The sequence below is a fragment of the Octopus bimaculoides genome, chromosome 10 (genome assembly GCF_046866305.1).
Source record: "Octopus bimaculoides isolate indiv1 chromosome 10, ASM4686630v1, whole genome shotgun sequence".
NCBI classification, from domain to species: domain Eukaryota; kingdom Metazoa; phylum Mollusca; class Cephalopoda; order Octopoda; family Octopodidae; genus Octopus; species Octopus bimaculoides.
This window is the reverse complement of record NC_142937.1, coordinates 25,735,176-25,748,623: the sequence shown is the minus strand read 5'-3', so window position 1 is coordinate 25,748,623 and position 13,448 is coordinate 25,735,176. Positions and strand designations below refer to the sequence as shown.

Below are 13,448 nucleotides of genomic sequence, written 5' to 3'. Positions count from 1 at the left end.
TCTGTGCTTGTGTGTGTCCCAGATCAAATGTAGCTGCAGTTCTTATTTCATTATCATCATCATTGTTTAACGTCCGTTTTCCATGCTGGCATGGGTTGGAGGATTCGACTGGGGTCTGGGAAGCCAGGAGGCTGCACCAGGCTCCAGTCTGATCTGGCAGCGTTTCTACAGCTGGATGCCCTTCCTAACGCCAACCAATCCAAGAATGTAGTGGGTGCTTTTTACATGCCACCGGCACAGGGGCCAGAGGGGGCTGGTAGCAACCATGATCGGTTGGTGCTTTTTACGTGCCACCGGCACGAGAGCCAGTCAAGGCAGCGCTGGCATCACCCACATTCGGATGGTGCTTTTGATGTGTCACCAGCATGGAGGATCTAACATCATGACTACCACTTTAGGCAAGAAAAGGCATAAACATCACTGCTTCCCCTGTGCACCCCAGTACATCTCAGTTTCAAAATAACTTCTTTAGTTTTTGCCATTGTCATATTACATTTAAGAGGATTACTACATTACTGTGTGGATGTGAGGGTGGGGTGAGGAGGTTGTGTTTTATTATTTATTTTATTCTTATTTTGCTTTATATTTTTTTCAATTGTTATATTTGGGGATGGTCATATTTTGCCAATTAAACACACACACACACACACACACACACACACACACACACACACACACACTATATTTAGTCTTTACTTCAGCTTTATTGTTATTATATTTGCTTCTTTATCCAAGCTCTTTCTTCATACGTCCTGTGACCTCTTCTGTGACTCTTCATCCCTTGTGCCTCCTCTTGTTCTGCTTATTCCATTTTCAACCCACAATTTCACACCAGGAATCTTGCAAAACAAATAAATATTTTTTGTTTGTTCCTCTAAGCATGAAACTTAAAAGTTCTCATGAAGTTGGCTGATGTGGGGGTGTAAATAGTCCACCACCACCACCACCACCACCACCATTTAACAGCAATGCGAGGAAAGAGAAGCCAACTCCACCACCAACATCATTACCACCACTTCTACAAGCATCATCACTAACAAACATCATAAGCATTTCATCATCATCCTTTGTGATTGTCACCACCACCACCACCACACTCTCCATCATTAACAGAACCATCATTGCCATTTCATCCTCATTATCATCAACATCACTAGTAGAAACATCATTATCATTTCATCATTAATCATTACCACCATCACCACCACCATAGTTATCATTCCCAACATCAGCACTATCAGAAATGTCCTGACCATTTCATCACCACCACCACCACCACCACCACCACCCCCACCACCACCACCACCACCCCATCACCATCACTATCATCATCATCATCAGTTTGATATTTTTCCCATACTCAGCAGTATTTGATAAAACAAGAGGAAAATTATCAAACATGTTTTAAGTTAATTTCAACCACTTTTTTTTTGTTTTTTATATATTTCTGGGTGGGGTGCAAGATTTCATTTTTAGCCTTTTATTTCTTTTTTCTTTCAATTATTTTTGATTTATCTTACGTGACATTATAGTTCAGGTTTAAAGTTCAGTGTTTTTGTTTGTATTTTTTATATATTAAAAAAAAAATCTAGTGTCCTGTTGGAGGAGTTCCAAATTAGAACTAATATATATATATATATATATATATACATACACACACTATATATATATATATATACATACACACACTATATATATATATATATACACACACACACTATATATATATATATATATATATATATATACACACACACACACACTCAATCGCGCATATTGTTTATTGAGCTTTATATACACACACACACACAATCACACACATATTGTTTATTGAGCTTTATATACACACACACACACAATCACACACATTGTTTATTGAGCGTTATATATATGTGTGTGTGTGTGTGTGTAAGGTATTAGATGATGTAAGCCATTTAGTATAAGGTCATGAGAAAGAGACAGCATAAAGCATTCCAGGATCGATGAAATAAAGTACCAGCCAAATACTGGAAGGGGTGTTGTTTATATTATCAACTTGACACCTCCCACTCAAATTGAGGACCTTTCTGCCTAAATTAGACACAATTTTGATCTGGTGATTGGTGGCTGGTCACATTTGTTTTTTCCTTTATTTTTAAAGGTTTTCCATTTATATTTTTTCCTCCTGTTCTACGTAAAAATATGATTAACTATATCATGTTCTTTAGTCCAAGGCCTTAAGTTAATCTTGTAATTCTAGAAATAAGAAGATGAGTTGGTTTTTATAAAGGTTAATGAATACGAGATGTCTGAGTAAACGATGTAGATGGTTTTGATTTGCGTAACAACTGTCTGTTTGCATCAAGACATATATTTAGGCTGACGCACTATCGTAGTCTCCTTTCTTTGTGCTGTTGATAACACAAGGAATCGGAATGTAAATAAAGGAACTGCATTCAAAGACTAACATGTAGTTTGCTAACATTAAAGTTTTAAGTTTCAAATCTTGCCACACTTGAATTGGCCTTTAATACATTTGGGTTAACTCATGGATCCATAGAACAGGTCTTTATCATGAATTTCTGTATCATTAAAGGTGCTGAAAAATAATACATATGTAAGGCTGGCAACTCTTGTCTCAGGGGAGGCTGAATTTACCAATTACAAACCGACAAGATTCTCTGTAGTGCTTTTTATTGATGTGAATTTTCTACCATTGATGGCACCTACACAGAGTAAAGCAGACCTGTGTTTCAGATTTAAGTTCCTTGACTATGACACCGTTTCTCAACAATGGAAACTTTCCAGTTGTTTAAATCATTTGACGAATCTAGAGAATATTAATAAATGATTAAATAAGATCTTCATGAACTGAGGAGGCAGGGGTCATAATTTTGATAATGTTTTTTTTTTTTTTTTTTTACTAACCACCAGCATGTTTAGATGTTTTATTACAACAATGAGTTTTTATTACTGGTCAGTTTGACCAGAGTAATTGTAATTTCACAAGAATCTTTGTTGCAATGCCAATATAACTTCCTTGTAATTTCACACGCACACAATCATACACATGCGTGCACGAGGTTATTTTAGGCTTGTGGGTCAAGTGCTTAATAGCACATAAGTTTTATACTTTTAAATTATGAAATCAAATCTGGTTGTGACTTACTTTACCTTTTATCACTCTGTTATCATTGAAATAAATATAATTTTCTAGGGCCATTTCATTTTACTGGACTTTTCAAGCTTACAGAAGCTAGTCTTCTGTCACTGAATAATAATTTGTTAATATTTCTCTCATCACTAGAACTTGTTAAATCCAACATTAATTTACATTACAGCAACTTTTCTGTTCTCTATAAAGTCTAAGCCATGTTCTTAAAAGTCAGTATTTCCCTTATTCTGGCTTTTGTCCCCATCTTCTATTTCATAAAGGAAACTAATTAATCCAATATAAAAATGTTGTCTTGTTTGCAGAGGGAACAGAGTAACATTACTGTTTTCCTTCAAACAATGGAGACTTTAAAATAGCAGAAACAGAGAATTGCTTTAATATTCTACATCAATGAAGTAATCTCAATATTTTTTCTTTTTCTTTTCTCCAGATATCTGATGTTGTTGTGCCTGGCCAGCCTGAAAACCTTACTGCTAAAGAAGCTCTTCTCCTATGGAGTCGCCGAACAACAGAGGGCTATCCTGGTATTAAAGTTACAGACTTCTCTACAAGCTGGCGGGATGGCAAAGCCTTCCTTTCCATAATTCACAGACACAGGTAAGGGTTGAAAGATCTTGTAGATTATCTAGGTTTACTTTTACCATTTTATGCCTGCCTTTCTGATTATTTGTTTCCTTATTAGACTAACTCATTCTAGCATGAGAAAGTGAAATGATTGTAGATTGGCAGAATCAGAACATCCTTATGGTGTTTGTTCTGATTTTCTACATTCTGAGTTCAAATCCCACCTAAGTCAGCAGTGTCTTTCCTTCCTTTGGAGTTAATAAATTACCGGTCAAGTACTGGGGTTGATGCACTCAGCTATTCTCCTCTTTCCACCGAAAATTCAGGGCTTGTGCCTATATTTGGAACAGTTATTATTCAGGGGTGGGGATTGGGAGAATTGGTAGAGCATCAAACAAAATGTCTTGTATTTGGATACAGCGCCTCTGTTCTAAGGTCAAATTACAGAGGTCAACTTTGTCTTTCTGGGGGTCATCATCATTGTCATTTAATGTCTGCTTTTTATGCTGGTTTCATGTTGGATGGTTTGACTAAGGACTGGCAAGTCGGAAAGCTGCATCAGGCTTCCTTCAACATAAGTGGTAGAATTTATCTCCTCTCATAAAAGTGATAAATTTTGTATTTTTGTTTATTATTATTTTGTATTATGAATTCAGAATTGATTTCCCAATTAAAGAATAAATTGTACCCCAATTGAAGAATAAATTGAATTTAGAATAACAAATTTCTATACAACATATTTTGCTTTTTTCTTCTAATATATAAGGAAAAATTTCATTCCCGGGCAACACCGGGTGCCTCCTTATATTTACAAACTTCTTTGAGATTTACAATCTATTTCATTTTTTTTGTTTTTTGCTTAAGTTTATCTTTTTCCTTCTTTTTTCTCTTTTAGACCTGACTTGGTTGATTATAGGCAGGTGCGAAGAAATACTCCACGACAGAATCTAAATTTGGCTTTTAACATTGCTGAATCTGAATTTGGCGTTACGAAATTGCTGGATGCAGAAGGTAAATTCTTATTTTCCTTAAAATATTTATTTCTTAATTTCGAAAGTTGTCGATGGATATGGATATGGATATGGAACCAATTTTTGTAGAGAATAGTTACAGTCTTATTTGAATTTATCCTATTTATTATATTACTGGTTGTTATTAGCATGAGTCTCTGTGTTGTCACTCAACCTGCTAGAAATAGTAGCTAAATTACCCCTAAATTTCACTCCACTGTCCTAAATAAAATAGGATGCTTTGGATAATATAGCTCTACAGGAACACTAGACTTTCAATACCCTTACTGACAGTCATTGGTCATTTAAGGGCTGCTCTGTTGAAAATAAACAAGCATAAATATATGATGTTATTCTCTTTGCACACTGAAAAATAAAGGCTATTATCCTGGTACGTTTCATGGCTGGTTGGCCCTCATTCTCTTGCCCACGGAGAAAACTTAATGCATATAGCTATTTAGATCAAACACAAGCCAGGACAGACTAGCTGAAATTTGCACATTTTGCATTTGTCAGTGGTATAATTAAATAATTAAGGAAATCTACTTAATTTTACTCTGTGTGCAAAGAGAAAAAATAAGAGAGGTGTACATTTGTTTTCTTTCCATAGCATGAGCATTATAAACCATAGGCTAACTACATTATTATTTTTATTATTTTTAGAAATACACAAACACACAAAATTTCAGGCCTTATGCTTATAGCAGGAAAGATTAATTTAATCAGAATTTACAAAGTGACTCAAGGGACAAGAGTTTCATACAAGCCTTTGAATCACTTTGTAACTTCTACTAATTAGAATAATAGTATATATATATATATATATATATATATATATATATATATATATATATTGTGTGTGTATAAAGAACAAGTTTTACTATCAGCATTTAGTATAAGAAACATTAAACCCAAACAGTGTAATACTTATTGAGTTTGTTCTTTAATTTAAGCTTTAGTTTCGGTACTAATGGAAGTTGGAAAAAGACTTAACTTGGAACTATTTTTTTTTCTTTGTTGCAGATGTCGATGTTCAGGAGCCAGATGAGAAGTCTGTTATCACATATGTGTCGTCATTATATGATGTCTTTCCAGATGTTCCGAGTGTTGAACAATCTCTAAGAGATAATGTAAGAACCTGAGAACCATTTGTTACTGAATTGTCATATTATATATATATAGCCACATAATATAATATATAAAATGTTTGTATGTATAATGTGTGTGCATATATATACACACACACACACACACACACACACACACACACACACACACACACACACACACACACACACACACACACACACACACACACACACACACACACACACACGCGCGCGCACATACATACACATGCATATACTAAGAAATGCAGAAAACATGAATGGTATTCTAAAGTTTTGTATAACATACAGGCATTTTTGCAATCCAGTTGTCCTGTTGCACAATCCAGTTAGTGTGATTCCTTGGTATTAAACTTAAAAAGAGCACCAGTTATGTTTGCAGCATTCCTTATTACAATACAATGCAGTTTAAATTCCACACACTAGCGTATCCTGAGGCATGATGATTATTGTCAAATCACATTTGTGTACAAGAATGGAATGTGGAATGGTCCACCAAAACTAAACCTTTTGGTAATGTGCTGTGCACACTTTTTGTATACCTTTTTCTTTTATTCTTTTACTTGTTTTAGTCATTTGACTGTGGCCATGCTGGAGCACTGCCTTCAGTCGAGCAAATCGACCCCAGGACTTATTCTTAGTAAGCCTAGTACTTATTTATCGGGCCCTTTTGCTGAACCGCTAAGTTACAAGAACATAAACACACCAGCATCAGTTGTCAAGCGATGTTGGGGGGATAAACACAGACACACAAACATATACACACACATACATATATACGATGGGCTTCTCTCAGTTTCTGTCTACCAAATCCACTCAAGGCTTTGGTTGGCCTAAGGCTATAGTACACGATACTTGCCTAAAGTGCCAGGCAGTGGGACTGAACCTGGAACCATGTGGTTGGTAAGCAAGCTCCTTACCACACAGCCGCTCCTACACCTATGTGTGTGTGTGTGTATACTATCTATCCTACTCCTCCTATTCATCTCCCAACTCTCTACCTCTACTACCACCTACCTTAGTACCTTCATTATTAACCCTTCACTTTTCCTGAACTATCTCCTCTCCTGTCACCATTTCCTGTCTTCATACCCCCCCTATAGCCCCACTGACCTTCCTATTTCTTCCCTCTAATACAGCTAGTTCTCTACATTTAATTATTCCATCTTTGAACTCCTCGGCATTAAGATCTGAAATGTAGGATCTTTTCTACCCTGAAGATGGAGGCTTGTCTCATCCTATGTTGATTGTATCCATTATGGCCACATATTGTGATGAACCACATCTACCAACATTATTTATGGATCTCCAAGCCCTCAGACACAGATGTTGGACTTATAACACCTTTTTTCCACCCCTTTAATTTTCTGTCATTTGTATTCTGTGGAAGTTGGATCTATTAATATAAATATATTTATACTTAAAAATTCACCATCACAAAGTCTCCACCTTTTGCTTTCTCTTGCTTTGCAAGTAGACATATCTACATATTTTGTATTTCCTACCCAAAGTATTATATTTAATATATCTAATGTATCTAATTTGTTTATCCGCATGATTGCCTCTATATCCACTCAACTTGATCCCTCTTATAGCTTTTCTTTACCTTGTGGATTTGATCCTCTGTAAAGACATCAAAGTCTAAGTTAGAATCTTTTGAGTACTACTGTTTCCTATGCTGAGAATCTCTGGTTCTCATCTGTGGACTATATACATATGTGTACATATGTACACACATAAACACATACACATGTATAAATTATGTATATAATGCATTTGTGTGTGTATTTATATAAATACATACAAATATATATAAAATATGTCCATAATGTATTTATGTGTGTACACACACACATACACACACACGTATAAAATATGAATATAATGTAGAGTAACTTTTCTCATGAACCCAGTAAAACCCTTGGTAGTAGATTTCAGCTTGTGACCCCTGATGGCCAGACAGCAGTTTACCTAAATCAATACTGACTCTCTTTTGTTTTCTGAACTCTAAGACAAAATCACAATACATAACTTGAAATCCTCCTGAAATAACCCAGACAACAACACTGTTTCTTTGTAGGAGCGACAAATTAAAGTTGAGGAATACCGTGAGCTCACAACCTCTTTACTTGCCTGGACCAAAGAGAAAACTGCAATGCTGCTGAATCGGAACTTTCCCAGCACTTTGATCGAGATGAGGGTGAGTAAGAGTTTCTCCCACATGATGTTTGATTCTTTATAATAATAATAATAATAATAATAATGATGATGAAATTATTGTGTACAGTGCTCAGGTGCACTACAACTCATCAAAGATACATGTACAGTACACAGAATTATGTACAAATGCCAGGAAAGTGAACAGTGTCTGCGTCATGATATACATGTGTGCATGCATATGGAGGGTGGGGATATCGGGTGTAGTGTTGGCGAATTTCAGGAAGCATGGAGGTTTTAAAGGATGCAATGTCTTGGCAGCTGACAACTGATGCAGGAAGTTTGTTCCATGCTACAGCAGCTCTGAGTGTGAAAAAATGTTTCTGAAAGTCATGGGAGCTGTGCATAAAATAGCATAAAATTTTGTTCATTCAACCAATGTTTTTGCTGTTCTTTTCCTTGTCTACCCCTCTTTTGAAATGAAGCTGCACATGGCCTAGTGGTTAGAGTGTTGCACCCATGATCTCAAGATCATGGTTTCGATTCCTGGACTGGCTGGTGCATTGTGTTCTTGTGCAAAACACTTCATTTTCACATTGTTCTAGTCCCACTCAGTTGTAGATGAGTAACTCTGCAATGGACTGGCATCTCATCCAGGGGGAATGTTGTGCTCTCAGTCACCTATAAGCTATAGAAACCAGGAAACTAACCTTATGAATTCCAGGATTTGAGAATGTCTTCTTCTGTATGAGTAGATTTGGTTGAGAGAAACTGCGAAAAAGCAGAGAGAGAGAGAGAGTGAGGGATCTGTGTCTGTGCAATTGTTTTCGTTTTGTTGAGTGATGTTTGTGTCATTTCATCGACTCGATGCATTTGACACTGTGAAATATGAAATCCTGTACTTGAAAAACAGATAAGGGTTAGCATCAGGAAGGGCATCCAGCTGTAAAACAATGCCTCAATAATTTGTCTAACCCATACTAACAAAGAATCAAACAAATATAGAAAACAAATGAATGAGTATGGGTTACCTGTTTGTTCTGTAAAAGCTTCATTTTGTGTTAGTTACATGTACACAAGTACTTTTTGCTGTCTGCAAAAGTAAAATTGTAAGCATTTCCTTTTTCCCAGGAGATTGGAAGTGAAATTTTCCAATGTTCATTACATTATTTTCTTGTGTATCAAAAGAAATACTTAGTGACATTTGATCAGACTTTACATTCTCAGTTTAAATTCAACACAACTCTTGGGTGAGATGATAAAAATCCAGCACCAGTCAAATACTGGGGGTGGAGTGGGTGGATATAATTGACTACCCATCATTATCATCATTGTTTCACATCCGTTTTCCATGCTGGCATGGGTTGGAGACTTTGACTGGGGACTGGCAACCCAGGAGGCCGCACCAGGTTCCAATCTGATTTGGCAAGGTTTCTACAGCTGGATGCCCTTCCTAATGCCAACCACTCTGATAGTGTAGTGGGTCCTTTTTACATGCCACTGGCATAGGAGCCAGTCAGGTGGCACTGGCATTGGCCATGTTCGGATAGTGTTTTTACGGGCTACCAGCACAGAAGCCAGTTGGGATGGGGGTGCTGGCATTGAACACATTCGGATGGTGCTTTTTATGTGCCACCCGCACAGAGAGCCAGTCAGGCGGAACTGGCAACGACCCACACATGCATGGTGCTTATTGCATGCCACCAGCATGGGAGCCAGTCAGGCGGCACTGGTATCAGCCACAACTGCCCGTCTCCTCAAAATTTCAGGCCTTGTGCCTGAATCATTATCATTAGAATCATTATCTAAGATCATTCTAATATAGTTTGTCAAAATATATTCTCTTGTTTGAAAATTATAAAGCAAAGAAAGAAAAAAAAGGTGTTTCCATCTGACATTTAATGTTTCTCTTTCTTTGATAGTCACTTCTGGCAGATTTTAGTAGATTCAGATTGGAAGAAGTTCCTCCTCGACTTGAACTGAAACAAAAACTCTTTCGATTATTTGATGAAATTCAAGTAAGTTTCAAGTCCAATTTGCTTATTTATTTAATTTATTTTTGCTTTAGCCCTTTTGATACCAAACTGACTGAAACCTTGGTTCTATAATACAAACTTCTTGTTTTCCAGAAATCTAAATTTAAACCTTCCGTCAAAATTTCCTTTTAATTTATATTCTAAATACTATTAATAATGGCAAAGTTATTCTAATAAATTCTTCAATATTTTCAAAATTAACTGAAACAAAAGCAGTGTATTTCAGCAGAAATATTGTTAGGGGTTCAAAGGTATCCCAACCATGACCATCCAGTCATTTTTTATTTAATTACAATAAATCCCAGACTACATCATTCAATGATGGTAGGGTGTGATTTAACCCCTTTGAAACCAATCCACCTGAAGTCATCCCTGGTTCTATGATGAAAATGTTATAAAGTTATCTAAATTAAAACCTTTCATATTTGGATTTAGTTTGCAAGATTCTTTATGTGAGTTCGTGTGTTGAAGCATATTTTGTTGTGTCTGGGGAGAGTCATTCTCTTTTAGTGCCTAATAATTTAACACACTCACCGGTAAAATTTCCACTCACTTATTTATTTCAATATTGAAAAGGTTACAGATGCAACAAAAATTTTAGAAAAATAAGTAAATGAGTGGAAATTTTACTGGTGAATGTGTTAAATTATAAGGCACTAAAAGAGAATGACTCTCCCCAGACACAACAGAATTACAACCTGTTCTAAGTTAAAACTTCCCATCAAAATTTCATGTACCAAACATCAACTTAATGACAGTTATTTTACTACATTTTTCATTATTTTCAAAATAAATTGAAACAAAGACAGTATATATTAACAGAAATATGGTAACAAAAGGGTTAAAAATATTCACTTTTAATTTACATCACTGTTAAATACTTTTAAAACTAAAAGGATTTCACACTAATTTTGTTTCTTATAATGTAAAATATTTTTGTTGTTTTATTTCAATTTTATTTTAAAGAGTAAATTTTAAATGATTTTATAATTAAAATATTTTCTTCTTTCTTATATAGGCTCTTAGCAATGACACGTTACCCCTTGGATTAGAAGATGAATTATACCCCAAAAATGTAGAAAGACTATTCAGCCGCTTTTTATTGGCACAACAAGAAAAAGATATGGCCATCCAATCAGAACTTGTTAGGTAACATGATTTATGTATATGGAAAACAAAATAGGAAAAATTAAATAATATTTAGTTACACCATCTGATGCATGTTTCGTTAACAAAGAATGATTATTAGTTATATGATGTAGATAATATAAGATGGAGTGTTTGTGTATTACATTCTCATTTGAATTATGGTCTCTTCTCATATCTTTACTGGACATATCCATCCATCCATCCACCCACCCACTATTTCTTTCTAAATTTTCTTTTTTTTTTTCTTTCTCTCTCTCCCCAAATTAGTTTTGTGTTTTTTTTTTGTTTTTTTTGTTTCTTTTTTCACATTTCCCTCCTTCCTTTTTAATTATAATATGAAAATGCTGTTTTACAGGTTAGAAAGACTACAACGTCTGGCCGAAAAAATCCACAGAGAAGCCAAAATAAGTGAAGATAGTCTAAGTGACATAGAATGGCGGATATTGGGGGTAAGATTCTCTTTCTACCAATATATATATAAATATATCTCAAGCAATTTTTAAAAAATTTCTTTTATTTCAAGGCAGTATCATTCAGTTTTTATTTACTGACAGATTATTGAAAATATTTCTGTTATCTGATTGTCAGTTAACCCTTTTGATTTCAACCCATCTGACACCATCTCGGATTCTTTGAAAAAAGAAAAAGTACACTTTTTCATACATCATGTGACTGACTAGACTATCAGATGTTGTTACACATTGCTGGTCACAATGGGCTTTGCATCATTTTAGCCTTCGAATGACACCACCCTGCTGTCTAGGTGACCAGGCTAACATGCCCCCTGGAAATGAAGTGTTTTGCTCAAGAACATAATGCACCGCCCAGTCTGAAATCAAACCTACAATCTCAGCCTAACCACTGAGCCACACACCTTCACCTGTTCATACATATATAAATTAAGTTCTTCCATGATAATTTTATATAAGAAACTTTAAGTTACGTTAACCTTTTTTTAAACATGTTTCTGTTGAATTACTTTACCTTTATTTCAATTAATTTTAAAAATAAGGAAGGATTTAGCAAAGTAACTGGGTTTTTAAGATGCTGAGATGCAAGAATTGTTACTGTGCTGGACAAAATGCTTAAAGGCATTTCTTCAGACTTCACATTCTGATTTCAAATTCCACCAGGGTCGACTTTGCCTTTAATCCTTTTGGGGTGGATAAAATAAGTAACAGTTGAGAACTGGGGTTGATGTAATTGACTTACCCCTCCCCTAAAATTGCAGGCTTTGTGCCACAATTTGAAAGCAATAAGTGGGGTGTTTGAAGCAACATGAAATTTTGATGGGCCGTTTTAGGTTTACCTAACTTTAAAAAGAGGAAGTCTCATATTATTAGGAGTAATTTCATGTGAGTTGCTATCAAAAGTTTATACGAAAATATAAAGTTAATAAAACTAAATATTTGATTATTTTCAAAATTAATCAAAATATATGTTTTTCAAATAACATGACCTTTAAAAGAACATCATTAGAAATATGACCTTGAAAGGGTTAGATAATGGTAACTTGCAATACTCCATATATTAAAAGCAGTTTCCAGATTCAAACTTGATTTAATCCTTTAGCATTCAGATTTCTCTATCAAATGTAATTTTATTTGCATTGCTTTGAATTAATGATGTATTATTTCATGGATAGTGATTATTTTTACAATAACATTGTAGGGTAGGTGTGAGAAGCTGGACAGGGCCAGTTTGAACATAAAACAGAATATTTGAGCTTATATGGCTTGTTTAAATGCTAAAGGGTTAGATTGTGTATTAACCCTTTTGTTACCATATTTATTTTGAGATGCTGTGTTTCTTTCAATTAATTTTAAATATAACGAAGAATTTAGTAAAATAACTTAGTTATCATTAAGCTAGTGTTAGGAACATAAATTGTGACTAAGGTTTGGTGGAAGATTTTAATTCAAAACTTATGAAAACAAGACATTTGTACTACAGAGCCAGAGATGGTTTCAGCCAGGTTGGTATCGAAAGGGTTAAGCAGGTTTGTAATTTTGGATAATCAAAAGAAGCAACTTTTAATTAATTAATTTATTTATTTTGCCATTAGGAGGAGAGAAGAATTGATAAGCTTCATCCTGTTGAAGCAAAGCGTTGCTGTGATAGCTTAGACAGATCTCTGCAAAACATTGAAGAATCCACAAGAAGTTTGTTTCGGGATATACAAACATTAAAAGATGGATCTTACCCTCAAACGGATTCATTTTACAAACGGTAACTCATTCTTCTCTTTTTG

General features: G+C 35.0%; 1 protein-coding gene across 7 annotated transcripts in view; it reads left to right on the top strand.

Moving 5' to 3' along the window:
• The window catches only part of LOC106880784 (uncharacterized), a 274,817-nt gene that overhangs the window by 108,547 nt on the left and 152,822 nt on the right, over positions 1–13,448 (top strand). For all 7 annotated transcript variants that reach the window (XM_089358464.1, XM_089358463.1, XM_089358466.1 and 4 more), the window contains 8 exons: positions 3,585–3,751; positions 4,614–4,729; positions 5,752–5,858; positions 7,936–8,055; positions 9,935–10,030; positions 11,067–11,197; positions 11,553–11,646; positions 13,263–13,426. In XM_089358464.1, the coding sequence (XP_089214590.1) occupies positions 3,585–3,751; positions 4,614–4,729; positions 5,752–5,858; positions 7,936–8,055; positions 9,935–10,030; positions 11,067–11,197; positions 11,553–11,646; positions 13,263–13,426 (995 nt within the window). The remainder of the gene's footprint in view (positions 1–3,584; positions 3,752–4,613; positions 4,730–5,751; positions 5,859–7,935; positions 8,056–9,934; positions 10,031–11,066; positions 11,198–11,552; positions 11,647–13,262; positions 13,427–13,448) is intronic.